Genomic DNA, 25,750 nt, shown 5'->3' with positions numbered 1-25,750 from the left:
ATTACACAGACTTGAACATGTTATTGGGATTAAAGGAACTGCATTAGGCTGGTTTAAGTCATATTTATCTGATAGATTTCAGTTTGTTCTTGTAAATGAAGAATCTTCCTCACACACCAGAGTAAGTCATGGAGTTCCCCAGGGTTCTGTGCTTGGACCGATTCTTTTCACTTTATACATGCTTCCATTAGGTAACATTATTAGACAGCATGGCATAAATTTCCATTGCTATGCTGATGATACTCAGCTGTACTTATCTATAAAACCAGATGAACCCAATAGGTTGGTCAGACTACAAGCATGTCTTAAAGACATAAAGACCTGGATGACTCAGAACTGTCTGCTTCTAAATTCAGACAAAACTGAAGTCGTTATCTTTGGACCTGAGCGTTTCAGGGAGAAATTGTCTAGCTATATAGTTACTCTAGATGGTATTTCCTTGGCTTCTAGTTCTACAGTGAGGAACCTTGGAGTTATTTTTGACCAGAACTTATCATTTGACTCGCATATAAAACAGGTTTCTAGGACTGCCTTCTTTCACCTTCGTAATATTGTTAAAATCAGGAACATCTTGTCTCAGAGTGATGCAGAAAAACTAGTCCATGCATTTGTTACTTCAAGATTGGACTACTGTAATTCTTTATTATTGGGCTGTCCCACATATTCTCTGAAAAGCCTTCAGTTGATCCAAAATGCTGCAGCCAGAGTTTTGATGAGAACTAACAGGAGAGATCATATTTCTCCAGTTTTAGCTTCTCTTCATTGGCTCCCTGTTAAATTCAGAATAGAATTTAAGATTCTTCTCCTTACATATAAAGCTCTTAATGACCGAGCTCCATCATATCTTAAAGATCTCATTGTAAGATATTTTCCTAACAGAGCACTTCGTTCCCAAACTGCAGGTTTACTTGAGGTTCCCAGAGTTTCTAAAAGTAGAATGGGAGGCAGAGCCTTCAGTTATCAGGCCCCTCTCTTGTGGAATAAGCTGCCAGTAAATGTCCGGGAAGCAGACACCCTTTCCACTTTTAAGACCAGGCTTAAAACTTTCCTTTTTTATAAAGCTTATAGTTAGGTCTGTTGAATCTGATAGTGTGTCTTGTTCTGCCTCCACCTCTGGCACCCTCTATACTTTCATTACCCCCTACCCGAACCAGGGTTTGAATCCCATTCCCGCTTATCTTACCTCTTTTATTTCTCCCCCTACCCGAACCAGGGTTTGCATCCCCACCCCGCTGTGACTGGTGTGCAGTTGGTGAGAGGCTGAGGTAGCTTGTGGCTGTAAAAAGATGGTTGTTGTGGTGTGAGGAGCAGATCTATATAGGGAGTATAGGGAATTACTCACTGAGTCTGGTCCTTTATTTATTTATTTTTTCGTTAGCACAAGTTTCTTGTGTTTACCTTGAATAGGGATGGCTCAGGTAATCCTGAAACATCCCATAGTTAAGCTGCTATAGGCCTAGACTGCTGGGGGGCCTCATCTGTCACACCTTTCCTCACTTTACTCTCTTTATGTATATGTGATATTATTGTGGTCATTAACTCGTGTTTCCCTGTTCCAACAGATATCCTTTGAATGGTGTTACAGTGCCGCCGCAGTCGCGGCGCCCTCCCCCCCCCCCCTTTCTGTCTTCTCAAACCCCAGCTGGTGGAGGCGGATGGCCACCCTTCCTGAGTCTGGTTCTGCCAGAGGTTTCTTCCTGTTAAAAGGGAGTCGTTTCTCTCCACAGTCGCCTCAGGCACGCTCAGGCCGGGAGATTGGAGTTTTCAGTGCAATCTGTTGGTTTTCTTAGCTAGGAAATTGTTTTTGAATTGGCTCTATATGAACGAATTGGATTATTTTATGAATTATGATTATTATTAATTAATTGAATTCCAATTGGCTTGAATTGGACTTACTATCTAAGTGCCTTGAGATGACATTTGTTGTATTTGGCGCTATATAAATAAAAATGAATTGAATTGAAATGTGAGCAGTGCTCTGAGTGGGAGACAGCAGCGAGTGGCTTATCTGGACCCCCTGAAAGATTTAAACTCCAGTCAAACACGGCTGTTTTTGCTGGATGTGATACTTGATTTGAACCTGAACACCAGACCAACAAAGGAGGAGGAGGAGAATAAAAAACGCCTTCATGGACAGTGGAATCCTCATTCTGAGACTGTTTAAAATCACTTTTGTCTTCAGATATCTACATTACATTATGGTCATTTTGCATTTTGCAGATATTTACGGTATCAACCTAACGTTAAAAGTGACCATCTGTCGTTAAAGGGGAAGTTTGGTTATTTTAAAGCTGGACCTTTTTTCTGCCATAAAAGACCTTCATCTACTCACCGATAACAGTTTGGTGAAAGTCGGCGTCCTTCATAAGATATTTAGATCACTGGAGATCGGCGTATATCCATATAACAGAGAGAACAGGGCAGAGACAGTACAGCCTCTGAATAAGGCATTATCTGTCTTTATTTCACCGATACTTTAAGACCAATGAATGAATGAACGCGTACTATTGCACTGTTAGCTCAGAGCTGCCGTGTTGTTGTTATTGGGGGCTATCTGGGGGGCTTTCTACACACGCGTCTAGTGGGATGACCCGCGCAGCCGCAGCAGCATCTTTACACAGAATGCTGCTGCTGCTAACATGGTTCCTTATTGCATATTTCCAAATTCCATGTCGCACAAAACTAGCAGCAGCAAGCGCTGTATAAAGTTAGCCGAGCACGGAGTGAATGAGCTGTGCTGCAGCAGCGCGCGGCAATGATGTCATAAAGCCCCCCCATCAGCCCCCAATAACAACAACAACATGGCAGCTCTGAGCTGACATTATGCCTTATAGATAATGCCTTATTAATCTGCAGTGATCTAAATATGTCCGAAGGACGCAGACTTTCACCAAACTTTCTACCTTTAACTCGGGTTGCTGCTTATATTTCCGTGTGTCTTCAATGATTTTAGAGGAATTAAACTATCAGGCAATCAGCCATCTTTTTCATGCTTTGTTGGCCTAAATGAAACGTAACATGAAGACGCTGAAAAGTTTGAACATTAAACTTTGCATCTACAGTGGTCTGTTTGCCCTGACAGTTTTTAGACTGGAAGTGGAGATTTAATAGCTTGTGTGATTGTAAGTGATGCCAGCAGTAACAGGACTGGCTTATTTTGTGGCCCCAGCAGTCCTGGCAGCTTCCATCCTGGGACTCGTCAGCAGAGTGAATTTGAGGCAGAAGCCAGCCCATCATCACCAGCTCAGAGCATCTGCAGAGGCAGTCACATGCTCACTTCACTCATTTTAAGTTTGAGATGTTTTGGCATGTTGGTTAATGTATGTTGTTTTTAACAGTTTTTATTTGGACTACACTTGTATTTTTATACGTTGCAGTGCCATCGAGGGCGGACACGGAGACCTCTGCTTCTGACGAGGATGATGGAGAGCCAGCCGTGTCCAGCTCTGCTTTTGCTCTCCAAGGAGGACCCGGCGGTAGGTCTACTTACCTGAAAACCTGCTCGTTAGCTGCAGTTATCATCTCATAATCTCCTGGATCCCTTAACTGTGGTTCCATGACCATTTTATTTGTATTCCAGATATTTCCAGATCAAAAGAAGAGGGTCCTGTTCAGAACACAGCGTGGAACCAGGAAGAGGTCATTCAGAGCAGAGTATGCGTGGAGTCGGTATAAAAGGGGCACTGAGAGGAACACAACCGGTTAAACTCTGTGAACACGGATCGACAAAAGACAGCGGAAGAAAATCAACATCATTTGAAAACAATAGCAAATGTTCTTCTTTTGACTGCAACCCAAAATACAGCACACGGAGAGTCTGAGGATTCCCAGGATAAGGGTACTGTGAGGCCATGTTACATGAAATAAAAAGGCTGGGTGCAGGGGGCAATGCAAAATACACAAGTCACCAAATCCAAAAGGAAATTCTTCAGGGCTTAGCTGAGATGGTGCAGAAGGAAATAATAGAAGAGGTGAAAGAATATGTTCAGTGTGATTACAGGTGAAACAAACCATAAGTCTTTGGTTGTACGATATTATCACAGTGGAGCCGTCCATGAAAGCTTCCTCTGCTGGAAGCCTGGATGCAGCAGCTGGAAGCAGCAGCTGGAAGCAGCAGCTGGATGCAGCAGCTGGAAGCAGCAGCTGGAAGCAGCAGCTGGATGCAGCAGCTGGAAGCAGCAGCTGGAAGCAGCAGCTGGATGCTGCAGCTGGAAGCAGCAGCTGGATGCTGCAGCTGGATGCAGCAGCTCTCAGTAAAACCATTGTCGGTTCTTTGGAGAGACACGGTCTGGACTACAGAAACAACCTGATGGAGCATCCTTCATGAGCGGGACACTTTCTGGTGTGTCTGCAGGGATTCAGAGCGATGCCAGGTTTGCATTTTTTTTTTTTTTTTTTAAGTATTTTTTTGGGCTTTTATGCCTTTAATGATAGGACAGTGTGAGAGAGACAGGAAGCAGGGGGCAGAGAGATGGGGAAGACACGCAGCAAAGGGCCGCTCGGTGCGGGAGTCGAACCGGGGCCCGCTGCATCGAGGACTAAGCCTCTGTACATGGGGCGGCTGCTTAACCCACTACGCCACCTACCACCCCGCCAGGTTTGCATTTTACCTTCACTTTGCTTGGATTCAGCTCTGGTTGATGCTATGAAAGCCGTGCCTGAGGTTGCTGACTTTGCTGCACTTCTGCAGCAGCTTTGTAGGTTTGTCTCTGGCTCTTCTGTGCACCTGAAGTGGCTTTTAGTTCAGAAAGAGCTCTACCCGCAGCAGCAGCCCAGGGAGCTGCAGGCTCCTACAGACACAAGCTGCAGATACACAGCATGCCGGCATCTGAGAGACTTCCAGCCGTCCTGAGACTGTTGCAGGATCTTTCACCTGAAAGACACGGCGAAGGATCGGTGGAGGCCAGGGGGCTTGTTTCTCAGATAGATGTACAGTTCAGAGGACTTTTGGTTTTTGGTTTTGTAAAGTGCTTGGTGATGCCAAATGTCTCTCTGATACGCTCCAGGCCAGCCCTCCTGATCTGGCCAGGGCTGTGCATCTAGTAGGTTCCCTTACAGACACTTTGCAGGACTACAGAAGTGAGAGTTCCTTTGGTGAACTATGGAAAGAGGTTGAGGAGCTCGCTGAGCAGTGCAAAACACATGGGTGTGAAAAACATCCCAGAATAAGCTCACTGGTGATCAGCAGTGTAGGACAGAGAAACTGTGAGGGCTTCCCCAGATCCCTCTTTTATCAGGTGATTGGCTGTCTCCTAACTGAGCTGAGGAGGCGTTTCTCACAGAAAAGCTGTGAGATCTGCAGGGAGTGCAGTCTCTGAACCCAAAGAGTGCAACTCTCCTAAAAGAGGAGCCTCTCTTTGCCTTTGCACAGGCCTTTGAGTCAGATCTGTATGACCTCAAACACCAGGTTCACCAAACCAAGCCACTTCTGGAAAGGAGAGTGAAAAGTGGATCAGACAGAACATCCACTCTGCTGGCTTTTATTGTGTTTCTGGAACCTTACAAAGAGGTTTTCCATCAGGTCTTCAGACTTTGTAAGATTGCTGCAGTTACGCCAGTCAGCACGGCTCCCTGTGAGAGAAGCTTCTCTGCTTTAAAGCAGACTCACCTCAGGGCAACATGGCTGATGGCAGGTCGGGCCACCTTAAAACTCTCAGTGTGGAGTCCGGGAGGGCGCGCGCCATCAACATGGAAGAGTTTGTGAAACATTTTGCTGCTTCTCACCACAACCGAAGGATTAAGCTTTTCTGACCTGCAGGAGGAACTTTAGTTCTGGGCCGTCTCCTTCTTTGCATACGAGTTAGGGTTAGACCTTAACCCAGAGGGTTAGTGTTAGGGTTGGGGTTGGGGTTAGGCTTAGGTTAGGCTTAGGTTAGGCTTAGGTTAGGCTTAGGTTAGGCTTAGGTTAGGGTTAGACCCTAACCCAGACATACGACCTAACCTCTGCTGTGAATATCCAGCCTTTATGGCTTCTAGATTAGTTTTGGTTTTCACACAGTGGCCCCAGCATGTTAGTAAGTTACTCCATGATTCACGTCTTTTCACTGTTGGTTAAACATTGGTTGATAATCACCATAAATTTCCAACACTTTTCCAAATTCATTGCTGATGAGTTTGAACACGAGACGGTGGCAGCAGCAGCAGTCTTTGAGCTCAAAGATATTCATACAGTTGAGTGAAGCCACTTTTTATGAATTACACTTTTATGAATACATTCATGATAAAATGGACTGAATTGTATCATAATTTGGGATTCATGGACTTTCTTTTTCTGTAAATTGTTCTGAGATGACTTTTGTTACCATATAAGTAAACTTAACTGAGTTACAGTATGTAGTTGTAAATTATTATATTTCTTTTCTACAATGTATTTAGAACATGTGCTGGCATAGGGGACCTATGCTAACCCATGTTTACTGCGCACCCTGGTGGTCACACAGTGAACTGCAGATTGGTTACTATTCATTCAGCTGAGCGAGCACTTTCCAGCCCTAAATGGAAGTGTGTGCGCCACCTGATACCCACGATACTCACCAGGTGGCGAGTATCGTGTTTCTGCAGAGTTTTAAGGGTCAGAACCGAGTTCTGGCTGAATTCTACAAGTGCGACAGAAACAGGAGAGATGCCTTATTTCTACATTATGTGAGGAATAAACAGATCCAAATATCTTTATGAGCTTTATAACTCTTTTTATCAGCATTGGTGTGATCAGTGGGGTTCTGATGAAGGAGACAGAAGGTGCATAAATACAGAGAACTGCGCAGACAGAAAAATGGCATCACAGTGAAACGAAGGCCTGAGCTGCAGTACAGCAGTAACATGTCATCATTAAACTCCTCCGTCTTTCAGCAGTCTTTCAGCAGTCTTTCAGCAGTCTTCACCCTGGGGCTGTGCAGTGTGCAGCTCCTGGATCAGTGCTGGAAGAGACCAATGACCATCATTCACCATGCAGCTTTGAAATTTGACTTAACGATGAGGATGTCCTCTTTAAAACTCACCGGTGATGATCTCCTCCTTCATTTTGTGGAGCTCCTTTTTCACTTCTTCAATGATTTCCTTCAACCACACAGCAGTACCATTACGCCATAGTCGTGTTTCTTTGCTTTATAACTTAGCTTACAAACCAGTTTACTCTTGTACATCCAAATAAAGATTGAAGATCTAACCTGTTTAATACATTCCAGATCTGTAGGATCTTCTGCTCTGTCTGCATTCTTCTTCACCGCTTTAAGCCTGGACGAGAAACATCTACATTTACCCTCAGCCAAAGAGTAGGCTGCACAGGAGAAGCAGCAAGAAAGGAGTCTGCATGTTTCTGTCTCTAGTATCATTTAATTTTCTCCAACGTTTAGCTCAACATGTGCATTAGATTAGCTTAGAAACTGGCTTCAGTCTCTCGCTAGAACTCTGAACTAAGACCCAGTTGTAGAGAGCTTAATTAATGAATCGAGAAGCACACAGGTGAGGGTTGCAGTGTGAGGATTGAGCACAGAGCGATGTCTCCCAGCTCACTCTCTAAGCATGTAAACAGCATGTAAACAGCATGTAAACAGCGTGTAAAAAGCGTGTAAACAGCGTGTAAACAGCATGTAAACAGCGTGTAAACAGCGTGTAAAAAGCGTGTAAACAGCATGTAAACAGCGTGTAAACAGCATGTAAACAGCATGTAAACAGCTTGTAAACAGCGTGTAAACAGCATGTAAACAGCGTGTAAACAGCTTGTAAACAGCATGTAAACAGCATGTAAACAGCGTGTAAACAGCATGTAAACAGCGTATAAACAGCGTGTAAACAGCATGTAAACAGCATGTAAACAGCGTGTAAACAGCATGTAAACAGCATGTAAACAGCGTGTAAACAGCATGTAAACAGCGTATAAAAAGCGTGTAAACAGCATGTAAACAGCGTGTAAACAGCATGTAAACAGCGTGTAAACAGCATGTAAACAGCGTATAAACAGCGTGTAAACAGCATGTAAACAGCATGTAAACAGCGTGTAAACAGCATGTAAACAGCATGTAAACAGCGTGTAAAAAGCGTGTAAAAAGCGTGTAAACAGCATGTAAACAGCATGTAAACAGCGTGTAAACAGCATGTAAACAGCATGTAAACAGCTTGTAAACAGCGTGTCAACAGCATGTAAACAGTGTGTAAACAGCATGTAAACAGCGTGTAAACAGCGTGTAAACAGTGTGTAAACAGCGTGTAAACAGCATGTAAACAGCGTGTAAACAGCGTGTAAACAGCGTGTAAACAGCATGTAAACAGCATGTAAACAGCGTGTCAACAGCGTGTAAACAGCATGTAAACAGCGTGTAAACAGCATGTAAACAGCGTGTAAACAGCGTGTAAACAGCGTGTAAACAGTGTGTAAACAGTGTGTAAACAGTGTGTAAACAGCGTGTAAACAGCGTGTAAACACCGTGTAAACAGCATGTAAACAGCGTGTAAACAGCATGTAAACAGCGTGTAAACAGCATGTAAACAGCGTGTAAACAGCATGTAAACAGCCTGTAAACAGCGTGTAAACAGTGTGTAAACAGCATGTAAACAGCGTGTAAACAGTGTGTAAACAGCGTGTAAACAGCGTGTAAACAGTGTGTAAACAGCATGTAAACAGCATGTAAACAGCGTGTAAACAGTGTGTAAACAGCATGTAAACAGCATGTAAACAGCGTGTAAACAGTGTGTAAACAGCGTGTAAACAGTGTGTAAACAGCGTGTAAACAGTGTGTAAACAGCGTGTAAACAGTGTGTAAACAGCATGTAAACAGCATGTAAACAGCGTGTAAACAGTGTGTAAACAGCGTGTAAACAGTGTGTAAACAGCATGTAAACAGCGTGTAAACAGCGTGTAAACAGCATGTAAACAGCGTGTAAACAGCATGTAAACAGCATGTAAACAGCATGTAAACAGCGTGTAAACAGCATGTAAACAGCGTGTAAACAGCATGTAAACAGCGTGTAAACAGCGTGTAAACAGCGTGTAAAGGGGAGCAGGACAGGTCAGAGGGCGTGCTGGTACCTGGATGCAGGAGCCGTGGTGGAGACAGACGGGCTGGAGCCGGGACTCTGAGTGCTGGTTAAGGGTTTGGCCCTAAAGCAAGAACATGCAGATGCTGTAAAGATGTTTGTTGGGTTGCTGGAAAAGTGTGTGTATGTTTTTATTATGTAACCATGAGATGGATCAGGTTCTTACCTTGGCATGGTGGCACATTTTTCCTTTGGCTGGTTGTTTTCTGTTGAAATATTTCCTATTATTAGTTTTATGTATCATCACTTAATACCAAATGTCTCTTCCTTCCATGCTGGTCCAAACTGTGGTATCTATCTATCATTTCACAGAGCTTACGCACCTGCAGGTCCTGATAAGTTTGAGCTTGCAGAGTTGCATTCTTCCTGCAGTCATGTACAGATAAACTGCAGTTATTATTCAGCTAAATATCTTTATTCTACAATTACTACAGAATAATGAGAGGGAGCAGAATCATTTTGAAAGGACTGAGGGACCTTACCTTGGAAGGTTCCTCCTTTTTCACAGCAGGCTTATCGGTAACTTTCCTCCTGTTTCAAAGACATTTCAGTTCAGTCATGAGGAGGCCAAGCAGCATCATTATCTCACACTCATCACATATCTTTAGCAGTCACTCGCCTCCTTGCCAGCATGGCGCTCATTTCTCCCATCAGGTCCCCTCCTCCCCCAGATGAGGGTGCTGGTTTGGGTGCCGGTGCCCCTCCCTCATCCTTGGAACACAAAAACACCTCCGATCAGCTTATTCCATTCATGCTCTATTAGAACAGCGCTTCTACAGTTAGGTGAGCATCAAGTTAACTGAGAGAAAGCAGACGCTGGAGCTGGGTGTCAGATCTTTTATCTGTGGTCCCTGAGGTCCTGATTTCATGTGGCCCCCTTTATAAGCTCCAGTCCTGCTGCACAGGCCTCACCTTCTGGGTTTTACGCAGTTTGGCTCCTGCAAGGGCAGCAGCGAGATCATTTCCACTTCCTCCCGCAGGGGGTGGAGGTGGTGCGGGTGGAGCTAGGCCACCGGAAGCAGGGGCAGGAGGGGGAGGAGGAGCAGGTGGGCACATCCCAGAGGCAGCCGGGGGTGGGCCTGGGGGTGGTGGAGGGGCAGGTGGAGCAGCTGGTGGGGCAGTGGCTGTAGGAAGGTCCTGAGTCTGTGGCTCCAGTCTGAACAGAACCACGGTTTAGACAAAACAAACAATCTGACATGAATAAAAGATGGAACTGTGACCAGAAACTACAGAAACTACAAATAATTTGTCTCTCAGTTGTAAAAATCCTGCAGGTTCTGATTGCTGCCTTTAAAAAGTCCAATGACAAGGATCAGGGGTGAATACAAATATTAGTCTTTGAATCATTGGGAAAAGAATCGTACCTTCTCTGTTGATCCAGCTGTGGTGCAGGTGGTTTACTTTGAGGTGGCTCTGTGGAAACCAGCATTGTGTGAGATACCAAGTGCTGCCCCCTAACCCCCCCGAACAATGTAAATATAAGTATACACTTAATATATGAGTGTGTATGTGTATACAGATGTTCCTGAATTGAAATTAGCTAGCTTTCAGTTGTCTCCAAGTGTATTGTATTGGATTGAGTCTTATCTTTTAAATCGTTCCCAGTGTGTCAGGATAAAGGATAAAACATCATCCCTCAGAGCATGCTCTATGGGGGTACCGCAAGGTTCCATTTTGGGGCCACTTCTGTTCAGCGCATACATCAATGACCTCCCATCAGTATGTGATGGTGTGGAAATATTGATGTATGCTGATGATACAGTATTGTTCACACATGGCAAAGACTCAGAACAAGTTGCAAACACACTGACACAAACTCTCACTAAGGTTACCAAGTAGTTGACCAATTCTTGTCTTACACTTAATACTGATAAAACTGTCACCATGTTTTTTAAAAACAGATGTAAACTAAAGTCTGTACCAAATATATATGTAAGTGGAGAACCGTTAAAAAATGTTGATGAGTTTAAATATTTGGGAGTGACTTTAGACTCCACACTTACTTTTAAGAAACACATTAAAAAACTGGGCAACACTGTGAAATACAGCATAGCAAATTTGAGACATATTCGCAATTCCCTAACTGTTGATGCTGCAAAGACCTATGTAAATGCCATGATAATGTCTCATTTACACTACTGTATGTCAAGCTGGTCTCAGGCTACCAAGACTGCCATGAAATCAATTGCATCACTTTACAAACAAGCTCTTAAAGTTTTGGACAGACGTCCCTCTCAATTTCACCACTGTGTCATACTGGACAAGTATAACTTGCTCAGCTTTGACAACCTCATCCAATATTCTGATATACGCCTCATGCACAAAATTATCCACAATACCGCTCCACCACCTCTGAAAACCTTCATCCATCCTTGCTCTGAACGCACAAGCAGAGCAACTAGATCTACCAGCAGGGGAAACTGTAGCCTCCCAAGTCGGCGCACTGCATTTGCACAATCTGCCTTTTCTTTTAGAGCAACTAAGCAATGGAATACCCTTCCCACCCACATAAAAAACATTGCAAATTTTTATACCTTTTTACGTGAAGTGAAGCAATGGCTTTTATGTAATCAGTCTTGTCACCACTAATAGATTTGCACATGACTGTTTTGACATTTTGCTGAGCATTTGCATATGATAATCTTTTTATGTTGTGTGTGTATGTGTGTGTGTGTGTGTGTGTGGTCTTTGCCTGAGTGACTGCTTCTATTTTATTGTATTTTATGTTTCTAACCTGCCCAGGGACTGCAGATGGCTAAGCTACAATCTAGTGCAGGTCATCTCTTTACTTTTGTCATTAATGTACTTTGCACATGGTCCCTGACTAAATAAACTAAATAAAAAAAATAAAATAAAAAAAACACATGTTCCTGAACAGATGTTCCTGCCTGCTTCCTACCCCCTGACACCAGGTGACGGCCCCTCTCGAAGGCCCCTTTGCTCAGCCTGCACCTGGGGTCCTATCTGCTGTGGAAGACCCTGCCTTTTATTGCTCTTGTGCTCAGGGCCTGTTCTTGAGCTGCCATGATTAGTAGCTCCATACGGTCTTTCAGACCAGCTTTTTCCAACCACCGAGAGGACTTCTCCATATCAGCCGTGGTACATACCATGCTGAAGCATATCCTTCCCCGATGGTCCCTTTGATGACCATCTGATGAATTCAGATTGTTGTTTTGTTCTGGATTGGGGCTCTGATGCTTATTAGCCCCCAACCTCACTCATTCCAGTTTATATATATTCTCAGGCTGCTGGACTTGGGGTGAAACCCTCAATGCATTCTGAGGGGCTTTCTTGTCTTGATATCAGGGGTTTCATCTCCTCCTTCGCCTAGGTCATTATACTAGTGGGGTAACTGATTGTTGATAGGCTCAGATTTTGTTCCTCCCATTCAACTCTTCAGGACCTGCCTCAGTCTTTGTTGGTGGTTGTGGCTGACTTCCTGTGGGACCTCAAGGAATTTATCTGTCCTCAACATGTGCTATGGTGCCCTCTGAAAGGTAAAGCCCCTGAGTGTCTCTTTGAAACAATTCAGCCATTTTTATCTAGTCCAACTGACATTCAGATTTCCTTGCTGTAAATCCTGAGGAGGAAAAGCCTTTTTCCTAGATGCCGTGGTGATGGTCAATGATTCTTGTTCTGAGATTGCTGTGGTCAGCTCTCAAATCCACTAACCCTGGAACACTAGTGTTACGTGATCCCTCTTTCTCCCATATGTGCTTCCTGTATTGGTCAGTCTCTGCACTGGGTGGGTAAATCCTCACCTCATTGCCCTGCCACTCAGAACACATTGGCCCTCATTTATCAAACTTGCGTAAGACGAAAAACGTGCGTAGGTCGTGTGTACGTTCTTTTCTGCGCAAAGGTTGGCATTTATCAAATCCATCGTGAGCGCAGGAAAGATGAAATCGCCACGACAGGTCTGAGGCCGGTGTACGCACTTTTCCATTTTGACTTGCGGTGACTGCAACACAGCAGCGTCACTAGTGCGTGCCTCAGGAGTCGCAACAAATCCCTAGGTTAAAATTACAGACTTATCACTTCAAAGAAGGCCCATGTTTTATTTGACTTCAACATAAATATAAACATAAACGCAAATTAAATAAATTAAACAAGTACAACTCCGTAATTGGAAGAGTGATGGCTCATTATTCAACCGTGCACCCTCACACCGAACAGGAGAGGCGCTTTAACACTGCGCATACGCGCACGCGAGCCACTGTGGAGAGGTGTACAGGGCTCTTAAAGCTGGATCTGTCTCTAGGTTGCGGGGGGAACCCTATACGCCCGAAAAGGTATGCAATATTATTATTGCATGCGGGGATCTCCATAACATTGCCCAAAAGAGTGCCATTTCCAGATGTACATCCAGAGGACCCCGTACCCAGAGATCCCTACCACCAGCCTGCACAGCCAAGAGCGCTCAGGAGGAGAGAGGAACTTATTCAGCGATTCTGACTTTCGGTAAGCATTCTGTTATTCAAGGAAAAAAGAAAGGAGAACAAGGATTTCTTTCAGCATTTATTCTGTGACTTCAGTGTTTCATTTATGTCTTTCAATGTACTGTCGATAGATTGCATGGTGTGTGTTAAAGCCATCATCCACTTCACGATCTCTGTTTGTCTTTCTAGGACCTCTGTGGTTAACACGGCTGGCCGGTGTGACGCTGCAGACCGGGGGGCAGAGGCAGAGGCTTCGGATGTTGACGGGGCCGCGTATTCGTCGCGCGGGTCAGGTTGCCCGGATGCCACTTCGGATTCATCTGTGAATGAAAAATATTAGTTTGATTAGGAAACTCATTTGTGTTGAAAATTAAAGCAACTGTTTTATTTAAACGTCTTGGGTGTGCAGTCATTCTTACCATTCTCGAGCTCTGACATGGGCGCATCATTGTCAAGTTTCCCCGGCACGCCCGATGAGGACGTAGCTCCGATCAGACCAGCCACCCTCTCCTCCAAGGCACTCAAATCCAAACCTGGATCGTACCCCCCCCACCACATACTGCGTCGGACAGCTGCGACCTTCTTTTTTTGGCCAATTTCATATCGGACCACTTCTTCCTGATCTTATTGGAGAAAAAGTAAAACATCGTTCAATTTTAGATTTCATTTAATCTGGAGTTTATCACATTTTATTGACCATCACAGTAGGGAAAAATACATACCTCGTCCGGTCTGCGATTTACATCGCCAACGCTGGTGACAGCGTTTCTTTGCCGCCTTTCGTCTATCCATGTCGCAAATTCTAGAGGTGCGGCCTTTTGTAGAAGGCGTGGTTAGGATCATTACGATGGATTTCAGCCACCGAATTTATCAACAGCCGCTCGGTTTTACGATGGGATTGGTGTGGTACGCATGTTCTGTAAATCTCACTTGAGCCTCTGCGTACGACGAGTTCTCCGCTCATATATGCGATGCTTTCTACGACGGCTTGATAAATGAGGGCCATTGGATGGTGTGCAAATGAACATCCTATTTATTTTCTTGGCTTCATCTTCTCTGGTGTACCCAGGTAGTCAGAGCTGTGAGTCTTTGTCCTGCAGTCTCCAGCACCGCACTGACTGGCTGACCCAAGGTAGGACATACCGGATCACGAAGGATCCCCAGTAGGGCCTGATTCCGTTCAACTACCAGCAAAGACTCAGGAAGACATCAGAGAGATGGCCCCCAGTGTTGAATGGCAGACATGAACTAATGTTTCAGACAGCTGAAATGTAGTGAAGGGGAGGACCCGTGTTAGAGGGGTAAGCCTCTGCGCTGCATGTACCACCAACGCATTGGAGAAGTAGCTGATATCGAAAAGTCCTATCGGTAGCAAGAAAAGGCCGAAGCATAGCACAAATCATGGCAGCTCATCAAGCACAAGAGCAATTATAGTGGCCATGAAACAGCTTCAGTCATTTATCCAACTAAGAATACATGAAAAGTATTTTAAATTCTATCAAAGAACTCCTACTCACAGTCTGAGATTTGGCACATGAACAATACAATAACCCTTCGCTCTGCCTGAACTGGATGGGTCAGGGTAATGTGTAATGTGTAATGTGTAATGGGTTAGTGTAATGTGCACAGCTGTGGTTACCTGAGCCTGCTGACGCACTGAGAGCCTCCAACGCCTGCGTCATGGAGACAGCAAAGAGAGCAGCATCCTCTTTACTTCCAAAGTTCAGCCCCCACACCTGTTTGGCATCGCGCCACTGATGGAAAGTTGCTGTGGCTTGATTATATTTCATCCCTTTGATAATGGGACAGTTGATCACCACCTGAAGCGAGAAGCACGGGACAAGGGAGGAATAGTTTACAATCAAATGAATCCCTGTACAAAGCGAAACATTTTGTAACATCAGTTCCATGGTCATCTGCAGTTCACACTGTTATTGCCTGAGCTATATGAGATTATGGCCCAATCCCAATTCTATTTTCTACCCCTTAGCCCTACCCCTTCGAATTGGGACAGCACTTCACACTCACGAACGTAATAAGTCCGCGCCGTCAGTTGTTAAGTAACCAAAAGCGACAGCTTTAGCCAGACGTAAACAAACGCCTGCTGCTGTGGTGTTCGCGCTGTCCTGGGCTATTCGGATATTTTTAGAAATATCTGCGTCGAATCGACGGAGTGCCATCAGGCGAAGGCGTCTTCGACATCTGGGAGCATTGCTGGATCTTGTTACGGTATGTAGAATGAGAAATTAATGCAAATAACGCGTGTGAGTGAGCAGCTGGTAGCTTCCAGAGCTGGCGTGTGAATATGATAATGTGTGTGTGTGTTTGAAAGTGCTTCTAACTGTACATTTGTGATATCGTGTAATATAGAAACAATTTGCTTGTCTCGTTGGATTTGCTGATTTATTGATTGGAGTAGTATCCTAACCTGGCTAACCTAGCTGAAAGCATAAGCTAACGTTTAGCCTTTGTTACTCGCCTCGTTCCGTTTGGAATAAACATGCAGCTCATGCGTTTTTGAAGCGGTTTTCTTTGTACCTGGTTCAGATTTGATGACTTAAATAAATGCACTGCATTGTGTGTGCTATCAATGTGTTGGTTTGGGAGGATGAAAGCCTGATCTTTCCATGTTTTTCTTTCCAGCAGACGGGTCATCCTACAAATTATTGCCCATTGGACCTAGCCTGGGAATTCCCATGCTGCTTTGCGCTCGATTTCATTCTCACTGCAAAGTCAGCCTGGAAACCACCGCCCTTATTTTTGCTAGAGTTTGGGAACCAATCACAGAACGGGGGGGGGGGGCAGCAAGACGATGACGACGTCTATGCGCTACACCGAAGCTTGTAGAGCGTTAATCCAACATGACAGCGGACACAACGTTACCGTTCAATGCAGCCTTAGAAAGTGTTTCGGAGTAGATTCACCCTAGGGTCATTTGAACCGTGACATCCAGCCAAGTAGCCCACCCGAAGTTTTTCCGATATTGGCTGAACATCAGCTGAGTTACCGAGTTATCCCGAATAGCTTAGTACAAGCGCTAACGGACCCTGGCAGTATCTCCAAAATTACCACACTAAAATCACATGTCATGACACCAAACTTCTACAGTTGTACAAATATGGTCTGTACTCACAAAACGATGCATTTGGAAGTTTGTACATAGTCCAGGAGTTTATTATTATCATCAACACAAGCCTGATAGCTTTTCTGCTGCTAAAGCTTCGTTGACGTCACTTCTGGGAGCTGGGAGCTTCAAAGTAAGATGAGGGTTGATCTACTACTGTAGACAACAAAGCAAGGCTGCTCAATTTCTCCATTATTAAAATAAATTCACAACTCTACAACATAAAAATTCATGTAGAATATAGCATATAGGCCTACTTTGTTGTCAATTTAAGTAGCTTAGAGCGCAAGTTTACTTTTATTTCCCATTTTTTTCTTCTTCCTCGTCGAATTTCTGTCGTCATCTGGTATAAGTGATACAATTGGCTATGAATCGCGCGCAAAGCAGCATGGGAAGAACCTGACGTCATTTGATAGACATTCGTAGCGCCCAATAAACGGCTCTAGGCATTCGTAAACCACGCCTCAAATACGAGAAAATGCACACCTAGTTCCCAGACCACCATCTCATCGAGATTGTGGACGCGTCAGCCAGGCTACATTGGACCACAACATGTACCCCAATTTTTTTGTTATCCCTTGTATAATAAATCTCTTCATACCAATATCCGTTCCAGTCGTTCATATGATGTTGATGTGATAATCATGCTCACAAACCTTTTGTCCTTAATTTCTTTTATTAGGCTCACATTACAGACTGGTAAGGCAGCTTATTTTCAGAAATAACAGCTTAAAGTGTGTGGTGCAAATATGGACAATAAACAGTATGAATATAAACAATATGAATATAAACAGGCAACAGTGCAATCATCAAGAACGAGATGACCGGAGCAGGAACAGCGAAGGTGCATGGCACATCGGAGGTGCTGCATGGGCTCAGTGATGTTCTGGGGGAACAAGACACGACATGACATTATAGCATGCACCTTCATCCATTGTAAAAAATTAAAAAAAGGTGTTTCAGAATGCGGTAGTGGTGGCTGTGTGTACAATAGGTGCATGGCGCATCAACTCACCGTAAAATTGTCTATCATGCGCTCAAACCGAGCTAAAAAGCGCTCTGTTTTCTGCTCGTGGCGCTTCTGCTCCTTCAGGCTCTCCTGTATCAGGTAATCCATTATGGGATCGGACTTCCTACTTCTTTTTGGGGATGGGGATGACTTTAGAAACAGATCTTCGCCTTCGTGATCAGGCTCATTTTTTGTGCTTGAGTCCCTGTGAATCACAGTCACGTATATGAATACTTGTGATAATAGGTAGCGAAATGACGCTCACGTCACTTAAAAGGAACTTCTCTATGGTTAACCAACTACATTGCTTGTAAATACTCGAGTTACAATTTCAAAAACGACAACTTTGTTGTTTTGCGACTGTCGCAGCACATGCATTGACCGATTACTCCATAGTAGGCTAATAGAGACTTTTCCCATGTGCGTTTATAACAGAAAATAACTACACATTGCCACCATGTTAAACTCACACAATACACCAGTTATCACAACCTAAAACGGTTAAAACAGTTAAATTATGGCAAAAAGATAGAAGAACTTACATTTGTGTGGTGCTCTTGCTTCTGCCATTTTTAAAAAGACTCGCGATCTCCCGGTAGTCGCGTTGTACTCTGGGAAATATATCATACCCCTTCAAACGGAGTCTGCCTGGCCGAAGCCCTCCGTTTCAAGGGCTACAACGGAGGGGTAGGGCTAAGGGGAAGGGTATTGGGACACCCCTACCCCTACACGTGAACGCGCAAAACGGAGGGGAAGGGGTAAGGGGTAGGGCCAAGGGGTGAATTGTAAAGGGGTTCTAACACAGGTTACTATGCTGAATAGAAAAGAAAAATTCTTTATTCAAATAGTCATGTCGCTCAATAAATAAATAAATAAATAATGTGAGAAGAACTCAGCAGTCAGTGTTAAAAAGCCTTATGGACCTCCTGAACCTCTCAGTCCTGTGATGGAGGTGAGGTCACATGATGTCACACATTAAGACTGGGTCATAAATTAAGTAAAATCTATTCAATGGTGAGTAATTTCAGCAGAAGAAAGCTTGTATAAGTGCTGGTTGTTAACTTGTGTTGCCTGGTACCTGCTGGTCGGTCTGCAGCCTGCGGCCCACCACTCTGAAGGTGTTCGCTGCAGGGTTGTGATAGATCTGAACACGACTCATGTGAGGGACCTCAGATCCTACCGGCACCCAGCGCTTGCTGCTGTCATCGTACAGCATGACCGATGCTTTCACCTGACAGATGCTTGACTCCCTGTGAGAGGGAGTAATGAGGAGTGAATACAAACACGTGAACTTATTCAGGGCATGCACAGAGACCACAGACCACAGGCCAATGTGCATTATAACAGAATACTTTATGCCTCAGTGGTCAGAGCAGCTCTGTACTTTCTACTGTGCTGTTCTATCTTACGAGATATTTTTAAAAGCATCTTGTCTTCCTCAGAAAATAACTGACTCTGTGCCTTACTAAAGGTTCCACCACATCAGGTAAAAGACTTAGGTCCTCATGCAAGAACATTTCGTATTTTTATTCTAAATTTCTCCCATTTTTGTCGTACGAAGGTCTCGACCTGCGTCAATGATGAATGGCACCCGTGCGTATTTAAGTGCACGTGCACGAGGATAGTAGATTTGCATACTCCACGCCCAAAATGATACCATATAAGGCTGTGCTTCCTCTCTCCTGTGCCAGGAACTGAATGTGAACAGAATGGAATGGTAAATAGGTAAATGTTAAATAGGTCAAAGGCCCCTGAAAAATGTCCCCTGGATGGGATCCATTGCCCTTTTGATAACTTACGGTTCCTTCCAGGTGTGCAAGTGGTCCGTTTCATAGACTCTACTGCCCCCTCATGCCCCCTCACACCATAAGGGAGGCAGGCTTTACAGCAGATCACTGACAACAGGCCACATGGTCCCTCTCCTCTTTAGTCCAGAGGACCACAGGTTATCATTTCCAAAAAGGATTTTTAATTTGATCCATCTGACCATAGAGCAGTTTCCCCCTCTGCCTCCATTTTAGATCATCTTTAGCACAAAGATGTTTCTGATCATCTTCACATGTTACCATCTAACTTGATGCAGCTCTAACCTGATGCAGCTCTAACCTGATGGAGCTCTAACCTGATGCAGCTCTAACCTGATGGAGCTCTAACCTGATGCAGCTCTAACCTGATGGAGCTCTAACCTGATGCAGCTCTAACCTGATGGAGCTCTAACCTGATGCAGCTCTAACCTGATGCAGCTCTAACCTGATGGAGCTCTAACCTGATGCAGCTCTAACCTGATGCAGCTCTAACCTGATGGAGCTCTAACCTGATGCAGCTCTAACCTGATGGAGCTCTAACCTGATGCAGCTCTAACCTGATGCAGCTCTAACCTGATGGAGCTCTAACCTGATGCAGCTCTAACCTGATGGAGCTCTAACCTGATGCAGCTCTAACCTGATGGAGCTCTAACCTGATGCAGCTCTAACCTGATGGAGCTCTAACCTGATGCAGCTCTAACCTGATGCAGCTCTAACCTGATGGAGCTCTAACCTGATGCAGCTCTAACCTGATGGAGCTCTAACCTGATGCAGCTCTAACCTGATGGAGCTCTAACCTGATGCAACTCTAACCTGATGCAGCTCTAACCTGATGGAGCTCTAACCTGATGGAGCTCTAACCTGATGCAGCTCTAACCTGATGGAGCTCTAACCTGATGCAGCTCTAACCTGATGGAGCTCTAACCTGATGCAGCTCTAACCTGATGGAGCTCTAACCTGATGGAGCTCTAACCTGATGCAGCTCTAACCTGATGGAGCTCTAACCTGATGCAGCTCTAACCTGATGGAGCTCTAACCTGATGCAGCTCTAACCTGATGGAGCTCTAACCTGATGCAGCTCTAACCTGATGGAGCTCTAACCTGATGCAGCTCTAACCTGATGCAGCTCTAACCTGATGGAGCTCTAACCTGATGGAGCTGTAACCTGATGCAGCTCTAACCTGATGCAGCTCTAACCTGATGCAGCTCTAACCTGATGGAGCTCTAACCTGATGGAGCTCTAACCTGATGCAGCTCTAACCTGATGGAGCTCTAACCTGATGCAGCTCTAACCTGATGGAGCTCTAACCTGATGGAGCTGTAACCTGATGCAGCTCTAACCTGATGCAGCTCTAACCTGATGCAGCTCTAACCTGATGGAGCTCTAACCTGATGGAGCTGTAACCTGATGCAGCTCTAACCTGATGCAGCTCTAACCTGATGCAGCTCTAACTTGATGCAGCTCTAACCTGATGCAGCTCTAACCTGATGGAGCTCTAACCTGATGGAGCTCTAACCTGATGGAGCTCTAACCTGATGCAGCTCTAACCTGATGGAGCTCTAACCTGATGGAGCTGTAACCTGATGCAGCTCTAACCTGATGGAGCTCTAACCTGATGCAGCTCTAACCTGATGCAGCTCTAACCTGATGCAGCTCTAACCTGATGCAGCTCTAACCTGATGCAGCTCTAACCTGATGGAGCTCTAACCTGATGCAGCTCTAACCTGATGGAGCTCTAACCTGATGCAGCTCTAACCTGATGCAGCTCTAACCTGATGGAGCTCTAACCTGATGGAGCTCTAACCTGATGCAGCTCTAACCTGATGCAGCTCTAACCTGATGCAGCTCTAACTTGATGCAGCTCTAACCTGATGGAGCTCTAACCTGATGGAGCTCTAACCTGATGGAGCTCTAACCTGATGCAGCTCTAACCTGATGGAGCTCTAACCTGATGCAGCTCTAACCTGATGCAGCTCTAACCTGATGGAGCTCTAACCTGATGGAGCTCTAACCTGATGGAGCTCTAACCTGATGGAGCTCTAACCTGATGCAGCTCTAACCTGATGGAGCTCTAACCTGATGGAGCTCTAACCTGATGGAGCTCTAACCTGATGGAGCTCTAACCTGATGGAGCTCTAACCTGATGCAGAGCCTGAATATCATGAATATCCCAAATTGGCTTTCAGCCATGTCTCATGCGCACACGGCTGTCTCCAGATGATTTGAATATTTTCATGATCTTATGTACTGTATACAATGGAATATTCAAAGTCTTATTCTGAAAGTGATGAAACATTTATAGATTCAATTTGTTTTGCAGATTGCTGAACCTCTATGCATCTTTTCATCTGAGAGTTTCTGCCTCTCTCGGGTGCTCTTTTCATACCCACTGATGTTACTGACCTGATTAGTTAGTTAGCAGCATGTTCAGTCAGCTGTATTCTTGTTGTACCACTTACTCTCCAGCCTCTTGTTGCCCCATCCCATTTAAAACAACATTTGAGATGTTTTCTACCCTCTGATGTAAATTATTGCCTTCAGTAGTTTTTTTTCCACCTTTCTGGAAGTGTGCTGGTGGAACGGCTCTGACTGGTGTGCAGACTACACGTGTCACCCATTGATTTTCAGCAATGTCCCTTTAATATAAAGCTGTCTCCAGAGTTTTCCCTGATATTTTGTGATCAGTTTCATGTTGAGGAACATTATTCTGAAGGAGCCTCTGCTTCTCTATGGTGCTGTCTCATTATCTGATTGTTTGTCACTGCCAAATAACCTCATTAAAATGTAAATGTAAAAGGAAGGAGAATAAAGGTGCTGCATATGGGTTGTACACTGGGTTATTCTCAGTGCAGTAGTTTCTGAAACCTCTTCAGTCTGTGGGAAATCTTTACTTCCTGTCAACAAGGTTTTTGAGTTTTGACCACTTCCTGGGCTCAGCACAATGTTTCCTTATATGGACTGTATCTGTTCACTTAGTCTAACATGTCCTAACTTCCACAGCTGTCAGTGATAATAAAAAGAATAAGTTCTGCGGGCATTAAAAGCAGAGATGCTGTTGATGGTTTCCTTTAGTGTAAGAGTGGAACACCTGCTGTGAGCTGCAGAAGCTGCAAACAGCAGGAAATGAATTGTTCTCTCTTTGTAAAGAAGACCTATCCTCTGAATTATCCTCATATAAACAAACTCAGTTGACTCAGAAAGAAATGATTTCTTTAGTAGAGTCGAGGCAGAATCTGATGAAATCAAACACAATTTGACACAAACATCATTATTGTCACTATAAACGGACTCACCCCATGTCCAGCTGCAGTCCAATCCAGTATCTGACCTGCTTTCTAACAGTCAGCCTTCACATCTGCTGCCTGTGACATCAAACCTCACTCATGAGCACCTTCATCGCCCGCTCTCATGACACGAACACCAACCACTCGCACTTCTGCCTTCTTATTCTCAGATGGTTTTTTCTCTCTTCCTGTTCCTGTCTACTTGGTCTGCTGAATGGTTTTCACACCTCTGACGGCTCTGATTTCTGTCAGCTTTCTCCTGTTGTCATGTAGTTACTGCTGGGTGGGAAATGGGGCAGTTTTTGGTGCCTGTGTGTCTGTGAGTTGGTCTTGGTGGACACATTTCCATGCTGTTTGTCCATCTCACACAATCCTTCAGAGTAAGACGGATGAAGAGCATGAAGCTTCACATGTGGGAGCAAAGGGGAACTTGCACTGCATAAAAGACGAGGAGAGATTCCGCTCGCTCTTTTATGTGATGCCTCAAAGCAAACACGTAAGTCAGACTATTTTAATGCTCTTTATGTGGGCGTCTCCCAGTCTTCTCTCAGTCGCCTTCAGCTGGTGCAGAACGCTGCTGCCCGTATTTTAACCAACACCAACAGACGTGTGCACATCACTCCTGTTCTTAACTCCCTCCTTTGGCTTCCTGTCCTTTAGAGAACTGATTTTAAACTTTTAATGTTTGTTTTTAAAGCTCTTAACGGCCTCGCCCCATCATATTTATCTGAGCTTTTAACAGTCCTGGTAGAGCTCTGAGGTCAGCAGATCAGTTTCTGCTGGAAGTGCCCAGGTCAGAATACAAACCCTGCGGTGAGCGAGCCTTTTCCCAAAGCTGCCCCCAGGCTCTGGAATAAGCCCCCCGTCCAGCTGCGTCTTATTTCTGACCTGGGCCTCTTCCCATCTGGGCTAAATACCTGCTTATTTAGAATGGCTTTAATACCCAGTAGTATGATGACACTTTTATCTGATTTTATCTTATTTGATTTTGTTGTATTTTATTACTTTCACTGTTCTTTTATTGTTTTTATTTGTTCATACTTCTTCTCTTTATTTATTACCTGCTCTAAAGCCCTTTGGTACACCGTAAGGATTGTCTAAGGGCTGTAGAAATAAAGTACATTTACATTTTTACGTATTAATGCTGGCTTTGTATTCTGATCATAGATGCATTATCCATAGAAGTAAAGACACTGTAATAAAAGCAGCTCTTCCAGTGGCAGCCATCATGCTGCAGTATGTGACTGTGTGGTGAAGCAGAACTAACAGGACATGGAAGTCACATCAAAACGGTCTGAGTCATGACAAAAAGAGGAAACTGCCAGGCTAAAAGAAGAGTTCAATAGTTCAGTTGTATATTCTTATGGATTTTCTCAACCATAAGGTTTTTACTGGGAAATATCTGTTTTATATAATATGTCAGAAACAATATTCTGAGACCCTGCCAACGTTGAACAGACACACTTCCAGTCTGTCACACCTTCTCAGCAGCACCTCGCTTCCTCGTAGAACAGTGATGGGCAACCTGAGGTGATCTGAAGCAACTGCAAACTCCATCCTTTGTGACTGATTCCAAGTTTCAGAAGAGCACCAAACATCTTCGGGAAATCCTTCTCCTGACAAAGTCCTTTTGTCATCCAGGATATTACTAGCCTAGCAAGCCAGACCCGTACAGCAAAGAAGAGAAGTGTCAGAGGTAAATCTTTGCTGTGTGTTTGGGCTCACGCCTGCCTGTATTTCTGCTTATGTACACATGTGAAAGAACACATTGTCTATGACTGTCTCCTCTCTGGGGTTAGGGTTAGGTAAAAATGGTTAAACCATATTTAAGTGTTGCTCACTTCCTCTTACTTCTTACCGTCACTTTTCAGTTCCTCATTCTCCAAATGTGTCTCTGAGGCTGACAGCCTTCAGAGCGTCGAGGTATCAGCTGCATCATATCCAACAGTGATGCCAAACCTCGCTTACACAAGCAGCCAATCAGAACAAACCCAAAGTAAAAAGGTTTAGTTTATAGGTAAGCATCAGATATGGGTTAGCTTAGCTGGCAGTTTGTCAGAGTCTCAGAGCCACAGAGCCACCAAAATGGCTGAAGAACGCCTTCTACAGTATTACAAACACTGAGCCCACACTGGAGCCCTGCCCACACCGTAGCCCCGCCCACTGACAACAGGAAGTGATGGTTAGTTCATGACTTGCAAATTCTCAATGATTTATCCCTCACACTTAAAGCCTTTCATGGTGACACTTTGGTAAATTGAGGATTTTCACATGAACGATTTGATGTTTTGCCATGAAACAGGAATCCTTACATCTGACTACAATCCAATATCAGTCCTCACCAGACTTTGCATGTCAGAGACGGACACACACTGAACTAATGGTGCACTAAAACACCTCTCTAGCGCCCTCTGGTACACACATGTAACCTGTAACCTACCAAAGAGCCTCCTGGAGCCACATTCCGAATCAAACAGGAAGTCAGCCATTTTGAATGAAAGTCCAGTTTTAGCTGCTGCTTTGGCCTTTTTTTAGGACTGACATCTTAACAAACTTCTGCAACATATTTTACATATCGCTCTGACACTCGGTCAGTATCAGCATCAACCCCCGTCATTAAAAGTTATCAAGAGCGTTACCCCTCGCAGAAGGGTGAAGCCATGGCCACCGCTGAATGAATGAATGAATGAATGAATGAATGAATGAATGAATGAATGAATGAATGAATTTATTTGACTATTATTTTGTAAAAACATGGTACAGCAACTGAACCATACATTAAAAGAACTAAATAGTCAGGGATAACACAAAAAAGCCCTAAGGCTTATTTCCATTGTGGTCCCTGGATGGTAGGAAAACAAGGGCAAGTATGGCAGCATTCTTACATTCATACATACCTACATACATTCAAAACACATAGAAAAAGAAATACATTGAAATGGTTCTGAATACACCTGACACATAATATTGGCACTCAGTCTAGTATCGTTGTTGAAACCATTTTTTCAAGTTTCGCTTGAAACTGTCTAAACTACTTATTGCTTTGAGTGGGCCA

The 25,750-nt window shown here is 44.3% G+C and overlaps 1 protein-coding gene across 2 annotated transcripts; it reads right to left on the bottom strand.

Annotated features, from left to right (window-relative positions):
* Positions 1 to 6,666: 6,666 nt before the first annotated feature.
* On the bottom strand, positions 6,667 to 24,751 carry LOC142401574 (vasodilator-stimulated phosphoprotein-like). Of its 2 annotated transcripts, none has more exons than XM_075487043.1 (13): positions 24,554 to 24,751; positions 18,684 to 18,855; positions 15,112 to 15,292; positions 10,398 to 10,446; positions 9,946 to 10,189; positions 9,653 to 9,744; positions 9,516 to 9,564; positions 9,357 to 9,399; positions 9,200 to 9,239; positions 9,026 to 9,097; positions 7,167 to 7,233; positions 6,999 to 7,056; positions 6,667 to 6,917 (listed from the first exon to the last, which is right to left on the bottom strand). In XM_075487043.1, the coding sequence occupies exons 2-13, from the start codon at positions 18,819 to 18,821 to the stop codon at positions 6,868 to 6,870; spliced, it is 1,083 nt and encodes a 360-aa protein (XP_075343158.1). In that variant the 5' UTR covers positions 18,822 to 18,855; positions 24,554 to 24,751; the 3' UTR covers positions 6,667 to 6,867. The 2 variants fall into 2 exon arrangements, with proteins under 2 accessions (XP_075343158.1, XP_075343157.1); XM_075487042.1 differs by lacking the exon at positions 24,554 to 24,751 and adding an exon at positions 22,705 to 23,065.
* Between the last annotated feature and the right edge of the window lie 999 nt (positions 24,752 to 25,750).

This window comes from Odontesthes bonariensis, chromosome 16 (genome assembly GCF_027942865.1).
Source record: "Odontesthes bonariensis isolate fOdoBon6 chromosome 16, fOdoBon6.hap1, whole genome shotgun sequence".
NCBI lineage: Eukaryota > Metazoa > Chordata > Actinopteri > Atheriniformes > Atherinopsidae > Odontesthes > Odontesthes bonariensis.
This window is presented reverse-complemented; position numbering and strand designations above follow the sequence as displayed.

What these genes read in the sequence shown, in the direction of transcription:
- LOC142401574 (XM_075487042.1), bottom strand. An exon ending in GGCTGCAGACCGACCAGCAG is followed by an intron (nt 15,293 to 18,683) that starts GTACCAGGCAAC and finishes TTCTCGCTTCAG; the next exon opens with GTGGTGATCAACTGTCCCAT. An exon ending in GAAGGAGGAGATCATCACCG is followed by an intron (nt 6,918 to 6,998) that starts GTGAGTTTTAAA and finishes GGTCTCTTCCAG; the next exon opens with CACTGATCCAGGAGCTGCAC.